General features: G+C 35.5%; 1 protein-coding gene across 5 annotated transcripts in view; it reads right to left on the reverse strand.

Moving 5' to 3' along the window:
- Positions 1 to 9,150, reverse strand: part of LOC148955587 (uncharacterized) — a 152,335-nt gene that overhangs the window by 21,845 nt on the left and 121,340 nt on the right. For 4 of the 5 annotated variants that reach the window (XM_089108262.1, XM_089108259.1, XM_089108260.1 and 1 more), the window contains one exon: positions 7,839 to 8,111. The exons of the other annotated variant lie outside the window; for it this stretch is intronic. In XM_089108262.1, the coding sequence (XP_088964388.1) occupies positions 7,839 to 8,095 (257 nt within the window). In that variant the 5' untranslated portion in view covers positions 8,096 to 8,111. The remainder of the gene's footprint in view (positions 1 to 7,838; positions 8,112 to 9,150) is intronic. 5 annotated transcript variants of the gene reach the window in all.

The following is a 9,150-nucleotide window of genomic DNA, read 5'->3' on the forward strand; positions in this document are numbered from 1 at the left end:
TTTAAAAAAGTTGTAGGTGGCAGCAGGGGTGTCGTCTGGGAGTAGCACCCCCCTTTCTACTCGCCTAGTCAGGCCTTTTTTATTTTTATTTTTATTTTTTATTTTTTTTTTTTATTTTTAACTTTTTATTTTTTATTCATTATTTTTATTCAGGGGTTTAAGCAGTGGTGGATCCAGGGGGCGAGGGACCGCCCCCTAACGTAGTCTAAAGTAGTGTCATTTACTTAATTGACGCAAGTTTGCGTTAATTAAACTTTCTCCTAACGCATGTTTATCGGATCAACCTATTTTGCCCCCCCCCTAAAGAAAATCCTGGATCCGCCCCTGGGTTTAAGCCAGTTGGAAGAGGAGAGTGATTTAATAAGGGAAACAATTACTTGTAGATACCGTTTGTTATTAAGCAATCAACGTGTTCTTTACGTGAATTTTTCACATTTCCAACGAGTTAAGCCTAGATCCCGATGGTGAAGCAATATCTCTAAATGTATGGAGTTGCACAGTTGGCCCTGCAAGAGCACTTAATCTATCTTGTTTGTACCTCATAAACAGTTTTTATTTTTAAACCTCTATATTTGGTTACGAAAGTATCTTATTTTATTGATTGACTTTTAGCTAAACTGTGTCAGCCGAAATTCTTTCAGGAACATGTCAGTAACTCACATGGTTTGGCTTAGGGGTCTGCTCTCCCGAAATTATAAGAATGTGTGCAATTTTTCCCACAATTTTTAAAATTGTTCATATAATTGGCCAATTTTTTTTTTTTTCAAATTTAGGCGCTAACTTAATTTAATTCTATAATTGCCTGTCGCTTGAAGGGATCTTTTCCTGAGATGTAACATTCTTGGGGGGGGGGGGGAATTAAAAAAGGACATGCAGAACTGGTACATTGTTTTAAGAATACATGACAATATGGGAAGAGTCAAAAAAGATTCATTTCTGGAGATGGATGGGTGTGACTTCATTTGAACATGCGAATACTCAGGGGAGTAGATTATAATTTAAAGCATTTCTTTATGCTCACGCATATACCTGTTTAGGCGGGGGAGGAATAAAAAGACTAGCAATATTGAAAACAATAAAATAAATTTTAATATCCGGGAAATCCACAAGAATAGAAGTCCTCTCCCCTTTCTAATTTTCTGAATATATCAGTTTCAACATGTTCAATTATTGCTGACCCTACTATTTAGCTCAAAAAGTGTTCAGTCAATAAAGGTTATTTCGGCCAAATCTTACCCTGTAGCCCCTAGCCCTCATTTTTGTCAGCACAGGATCAGTTAGAATGATTTAATTCGAAAGACTATATTCATAAGAAGTAGGCTTAGCCTAGTAAGGTCCTTTTAGACGGATTCAGACGACCCCCATGAAAAGCCGTTTAACGACTAAATCCGCCAGAAATGGATTTGTAAGCTCCTGCTCCTCAGCTTTGTCGGCAAATGGGGGGGGGGATGGTTAGTAATATTTACTTCGAAAGGGTGCTTTTACAAAAATTGAATAATATGAGCCTAGTAACGTACTTTCAGAGAGTTTCAGATAACCTCTGGAAGATCCTTATGTCAACCCACTCAAGACCGTAGCCAGGATTTTTGTTCGGGGGAGGTTTACGAAAAAACTTTATAATGCATCAAAAATTTGTTTATATTCATTTTTGTTATGTTTTTACGAGTCGGATTTTGGGGGGGGACTCCAAAAACCCCCCTAAATACGTCCTTGAATCTACTCACCCCTACCCCATAATATTCATAATCGATACACTTGCAAGGCCGATAATGATAATCAAGGAAGACTAAAATAGTTGAATCCTATTTAGACGTTAGACTCGTTATAGACAATGGTTAGACTCGTTAGACTCGTTATAGACATATTTAGACAATGGACTCGTTCATGGTAAAATTTAACAAAACTAGGATGGCAAATTACTTTTGAAGATGGCATAGAAAACAATAATCCTCCGTAAACCTAAATCACGTACAACAATAATGCTCTAATCCGAACCAAAGTCGGCTTTTGTCTTTCAAGTAGATAACAATTATAGTTAGATGGCTAACTATGTATTAGCATGCCATAGTATGCACTTTACGACTATATTAAATCGTATATAAAGCGGTGAATGGCGTGGACCCAGACTTAGAACGAGTTTGACAGCGTTCCGTGACCTATGCAGTAAACGTTTTAATGTTCGGCTTCTTAAGAAGAATAAATTTATTTTATTTCTTATCCAACTGCATATGGGAAATTTCAATGAAAGACTTAATCAAATGTTTCAATACGTCCGTGATTCAAAAATATGTCTCCACTTTTCATTGATATATTATAATGCAACTATCGAACCTAAAATTTATTCCGTTTTTTAGACTATAACATGAACCGGAATTGACTATATTGAAAGAATCTCATCAACGTTTAAACTTAAAATTTGTGAATGATTCTTTTAATACTTCATGTTGGTCAATTAAGAGCAACATTTTCTTATTTGAAACTGAGGTCTGGGAAGAACAGTATCCCCCGATGCCCCATAGCAAATTACGCCTCTTGGAGGAAGGCAGGTACAAGTACGGAAATTTTTGAAGGGTGAAAAATCGGAACGGATCCCATCCCGGTTTGACAACTGGTAGGAGAAATATAAGGAAAAAATCGGCATTATTTGGGATACTTCTTAGAAAAAAGACTAGAAATAATTCCCTCAAAAGAAGAAAATACAAAAATGACAATTCTGGTAGCATTAGAGAAAACACCAGATCTTTCAGTAATTTTTTTATCAAGCCTTTCCCCTTGGAACATTTTCCACTAGGCAGCCCTCCCCCCTCCTTTTCCACCCAGAAACGTATCTGTGAACACTCATGCCTTCTATAAATACTAAACACTGTCTAAACAAAAATATCACACTTCCAATTCATTATTCAAAGGTCATAATAAGCTAAACACAAAAAAGGTGTCAAAAAGACAGCTCTGAATTAATTTAAAAAGGACCCACAACTAGATATATTCATTTAAATTCATACCGTAAATAAATTAGCACACGTGTTAGCTGTCACTTGAAATGGTCACAACGGCTACTGCCCCTATTCAGCACTATGATAACTATGGTAATCAAACCATTTCAGCTTTATGAATGGGAAAGAAGATGCACTTGTTGCTTCATTTCAATTGCTAATATTCACACTTATGGCCAAGTCATTTATATCGTTTATGCGCGCGGTTTTTTGTTCTTAAGTAGGGTGCTGAAGATTAGGCGAAAGACGATACCGGGAGAGGCGCATATAAAGGGTTCAATTACCAATAATAAATTCAAGGAGTTTTATTTCTATATTTAAATCAATTTACTTTTTATTAAATGGTGCCTTCACTGAAAAATTATTTCTTTCACTATTCAATTTCAAAGCTTCTTAAATTCATATGATTTTTTTTTTCAGTCTGACTTGTCTGGTTATCTTCTTAATTCTGGGAACGTTCGGATTCCGTTCAGATCAAACTTGAATCCCCTGACAGTATTCAGGCAGCATGAATCCTCTGCCCAAGTCAACTAAAAAGTGTGACTCGGTAGCTGCCTTCAGAAAAATTGCAAAACCACGGCTGATCTTTGAATTTTTTTATATTTTTTTAATGCCCCAGTGCGGTTGAACTTTTTAGGCCAAGTTGCGAATTGCGTGTTCTACCGTTTGTTGTGCTAGGCATTTTGCTCCAGCTTGGTTTTAGGCGAGTAATCAGTGGAATGTGGCAACTTGGCATTTTGATATTCAATCGGTGTGCATGTTTTTTTTTTCTTCCTGCATTCTTGACCACAAAGCTTTACGGGGGTATATTTTAATATACAAATTTTTATTGCAAATCATTGTTTGTTTATTGTACTTGAATCACTATAAATCTTCTGTATACTTAAAATCGAATGTATTACTACACTGCTCATCCGTACGCCAAGAAACTTTAAGAAGTTACTGCGAAGCTTTTAGTTATGAAATCCCCCAAGGCCCTCTTAATACTTTGTGCGCTGAGTGAAATTAGAGACTCATGAACACAAATACTTGAAGTTCCTTCTGTTCAAATGTAACACTATTCTCATTTTCAGTATGTTAATTTTCCAAAAACACCCGATGGGTGAGTTAATATCCCTAAATTAAATTGTTTAAATGGTTTAAAATTTAAAAATACGATAATCATTTTTACCTGTGAGGGAAACATTTCTTAGGGACAATTTTTCATTGAAGGGGGGAGAGTTTTCGGGGGAGAATTTTCAGCGGAGTGGGAGTTTTCTGCAAGGGATAATCTTTGCGCGGGACTTTTCTGCGAGGATTCTCCTTGAATTTCATTTCTATTGAGAAATGATTTGCAGGCAATTCTAGACATATTTGTAAAAGTGCTCAGATTTCGGAACTTTCTCACCATGTGCTCACCATGGATACTCGCTTTTTTACAAGAATACTTCCAGACCAAAAACTAAGCTGTAATAAACGGATTAGATACATTTCTGTCGGAAATGTTCGGCTTTTCGGGAATTGGTACCCCTATCAGCTTAGAGTCTAATATACAGGCATTTATTTATTTCATGCGACTGGTCTCAGATATCTGAGAGGAGCAGGTATATAAATCCATGACCCTCCCTCCCACGCTAAAAATTGGTGAAATACATGAAAAAAATGGGGAAAATAGTAAAATGTTGACATTTCCTGTTAGTTAGGGATATACTCTACAGTAGAATATTTGCTTGTGCATGAGAGGTGGATAGAATCCCTCGTCCCACTGGCGTAGGTGCTTTTCTTGGTAAAACACTGCTATAATATATTGCCATGAAAAATTTAAATGGCAGAATTGCCATGAAAATATGAAAAAGTATCAAAACTTGCAACGTGAGTAAGATAATCAAACAGTTCGTGGTAACGAACTGTAAGTAAGGAGCGACCCGGCTCAATAATTTCGAATATATAAGTTTCATCAAGTTTAGTCCTACTATTCAAAAGTTACGCGCCTGAGAAAATTTGGCTGATTTTCGAAAAAAAGGCGGAAAGACCCCTAAACGTTATAGAAGCTTAATGAAAATCATACCATCATATTCAGCGTATCAGAGAACCCTGCTGTAGGGGTTTCAAGCACCTATCTACAAAAATGTGGAAATTTGTATTTTTTGCCAGAAGAAAGATCATGGATGCATGTTTATTTGTTTTTTGTTTGTTTTCTTCCCAGGGATGATTGTATCAACCTAGTGGTCCTAGAATATTGTGGGAGGGCTCATTGAAACGGAAATTAAAAGTTCTAGTGCCCTTTTTAAGTGACCAAAAACTGGAGGGCAACTAGGCCCCCTCCCATGCTCACTTTTTTCCCAAAGTCACCCAATCAAAATTTTGAGATAGCCATTTTGTTCAGCATGGTCGAAAATATTATAACTATGTTTTTTAGGATGACTTAATCCGCCGAAGTCCCCGGGGGGAGGGCTGAAAAGTTATGAACTTTACCCAATGTTAACATATAGTATTGGTTATTGGGAAGTATACAGACGTTTTCAGGGGGAATTTTTTATGGTAGGTGGAGGGGGAGGGGATGGGTCGGGGGTTACATGGGAGGATCTTTCCATGAAGGAAGTTTCCATGGGGGAAGGGACATTGCTATGAAGGTGGTGCCGGATTTCCCATCATTATTAAAGAAAAAGATCAAAAATTAAATAAAAAAAAAGTTTTTCGACTGAAAGTAAGGAGCAACATCAAAACTTAAAACGAACAGAAAATACTAAATATATTATTGGTTTCACCCCCTAGTCAATACCTCGCTCTTTAAGCCAAAGATTTTTTAGTACTTTCATAAGAGCTATTTATTCTAATTAACGGCCTTTGTAACTAAGGGGTCATTTTTAAAGAATTGGAACAAAATTCGAGCTTTAGTTTAAAGAGCAAGGTATTGACTGGGGGCGAACCCCTTAGTATACGCATTAAAAATCTATGAAATATAGAAGTTCGTTACGTAAGTTAATTCGTAAGTTACGTATATTTATTACTAATAAAACCGTTCGTAAATAAAATTTAACAAGTTTCGAGAAAGCCATTTAACCAAATAAAAGTAAAATTAACATGCAAATTTTTTATAATTATTCATGTACGGTGAGCCAATATCAAAACCTGCATTAATTAAAAATCGTTCAAAAATTAAATAAAAAAAATAAGTTTTTTTAACTAAAAGTAAGGAACGACGTTAAAACTTAAAACGAACAGAAATTATTCCGTATATGAAAGGGGCTGTTCCCTCCTCAACGCCTCGCTCTTTACGCTAAATTTGACTTTCTCACAATTTTATTTTTTTTTAACAATAAAAAACTTTAGCGTAAAGAGCGAGGCGTTGAGGAGGGGACAGCCCCTTTCATATACGGAATAATTTCTGTTCGTTTTAAGTTTTAACGTCGTTGCTTACTTTCAGTTAAAAAAAACTTGTTTTTTTTTATTTAATCTTATTTTGAAACCAATCCTTTGTTACTAATAAGATTTGTGGCTCTCTTTGGTCTATAAGTGAAACAATAGCTCTGACCAGGGCCACAATCAAATGAGTAGGGCAAAGAGCTGATTTCTTTCTTAAAGGGACAAAGTCATCCAAAAGCCTGAACACCAATTCCGAAGAAACTTTTCAGTTTCTTACATACGTATGTGTTTTATGGGGGATACCCTACCTTCAATCTCTGGTTGAATTCATGTTTAAAATGGCTGGAGGTCCTTCGACCACATTTTTATAGCATCCACTGATTAGCCCCCCTATCAGTGTATGTATGTGTATGTATGTAGGACGAGGGGAGGGGGTTCGGTCCGATATTCTCTCTGAGGATCCCATGTTTTCTTACAATGTTTCTACATTGCTGGGAGGTATGACTATTCTTTTTGTTTTCAATTTACCTCTTCCCCACAAAAAAAGAGACGTTGAGTAACCAATGACACGAGAAGCAATAGTAACTGAGCCCAAAAACATCTTGAGTAAATGTCCAGTTGTAGCAATATATGCACGGAAGCTTAAGAATTCAACATATTAGGCCCAAATCTCCCATCAAACCCGACGATGTTTATATTCCTAATCCAATCTTATGCAAATATCTCCGGATCCTCCCTAGCTATCTAGATCTACATAATCAAAACCCATTGAAAAAAAAAATAGAACCTAACTCAAAGCTACACAACGCAGTAGGGTTTTTGGCCTTGCACTATCCATTGATGAATCAGCATAGGTTCTTTGGCTTCTTAGAAGTTATTTTTATTCATGTATTGTTTTTTTTTCTTTTTTTTCTGTTTTTGGAGTTATTTAGTATAGTTAATTAATTTAGTCTATTTATTCTATTTAGTTTTGTTTTCTATAGTTTTATTATATTTATATTTTCTTTTCTTCTCCTTTTTGCTCTTCTGTCTGTGATTAAGTGGCCATTTTAAGTTTTCTTTTGGTTTTCTTTTCTGAGTAAGTAACTCATTTGTCTTCCCTTTCTTTACAGGCCAATGAGCCTTTGGGGGAATAGTAGATAAAAGTTCAAATAGGGATAAAATCCTTTTAATCGACAGTGTTTCACAAACAGTGATAGAAATTCACAAAATTACCAGATATTTCGGTCACATATGCAGTGACCGAAATATCTGGTATTTTTGTGAATTTCTATCCCTGTTATCATCATCACTGTCTATTAAAAGGATTTTATCCCTATTTGAACTTTTATTTATCGTCATGGAAGGGCAGTGTGGTCTCCGAAATTATCTAGGGGGAATAGTAACATGTCATATTGTATGTGTATTTAATGAAGAATAATCTTATCTATCTTCAAAATACGCTCTGTTTCTTATGCCCATTCAATACACAAAATTTTCATTGTTTCCATCCAACCTTACCTTATTCTAAAATTTATTTCCTCAAGATGCACACAAAAGTAGTCATCCCTCGGACCCTCACAGTTGCTGCTGCCAAGACTTCTTCTCATCGGGCTTGGACTATCACGCGGATGTGCTCCAGCTCCCACTGGTACGTGTGATGAAATGTATTTTTCGGTCTTTCTCTCCTTTAGATTCACTCTGGCTGCAGCTTTAGTACTGCCACTGGGAGTCTTCCACCCCACGAATGACAGTATCTCGAAAAGTGTTGGCTTCATATTCGTGCGACCGAATCTTTAAAATAGAAATTTCTCGGTTTTTGTCTCTTTTCAGGAAATATATGTTTGTATTGTATGGCTTGATTGAGTGCATCACCCCCCCCCTTTGAAATTGAGGAGATTATCATGAGGGAGAAATTAAATATTACTGTCCTATACTTCGGTGTTAAAAACTGTGCTTTAATTCGATTGTTTCACTTTTCCATCGTATTTTCGTACGTTGCATGCTTTGTAATATTTTAATTATATTTTTCTTTAAGTGTATATCGGAAAGGAGAGCTAAACAACCCCATCTTTTTTTACTCGTTTATTCCATGTCAATTTTGAGTCAGTAAAATAAACACAAAATCTAATTGATGCTATTGTATGACATTCTAAACCAGTAAAAAATGGTTGATGAATTTGATTCACAACTTCTTTTTACAATTAAAATCTCTGCTTCTCTGTGTTATCATGGTTTTACTAGACTTTTTTTCAAGTTGATGTTATATAGTTTCCATTAAAATTAGCCCCTTCCCAGCCCAGAATAAGTTCCTTTCGTGCATACTATGATACTTCAAAAGTTCAGAAAGGTAGAATATTTCTAACTTGTCCAATACGAAGGATCATTGTCCCACAAAAGCAAAACAAGAATAAATGATAAATGGCAACAATAAAAAAAGATAAGCATAGGAAAACAATAGATCAACCACTCCCATGAAGCAGCCAAGTATGGGAGCTATCTTCGAAGGTCGGTAAAACCAGTTCTGAAAATACTAGCTTTTATCTCTTTCCATGAAATTAATACGGCGGACGAGGTCATATATATATATACATATATATATATATATATATATATATATATATATATATATATATATATATATATATATATATATATATATATATATATATATATATATATAGGTACTCCTTCGATATACCCACTCTTTTATTTACTGCTAGTGTGGTTAATGCTAATGAAATAAAATAAAATAGGATGACAATATAATAGTTAAGGAACAAATTTGGGCTATATATTTGCACATTAGGGGGGAGTGAGGGGCAAAGCATAG

This window comes from Artemia sp. Qi Xiang Cuo, chromosome 2 (genome assembly GCF_049724085.1).
Source record: "Artemia sp. Qi Xiang Cuo chromosome 2, ASM4972408v1, whole genome shotgun sequence".
In the NCBI taxonomy this organism is placed as follows: Eukaryota; Metazoa; Arthropoda; class Branchiopoda; order Anostraca; family Artemiidae; genus Artemia; species Artemia sp. Qi Xiang Cuo.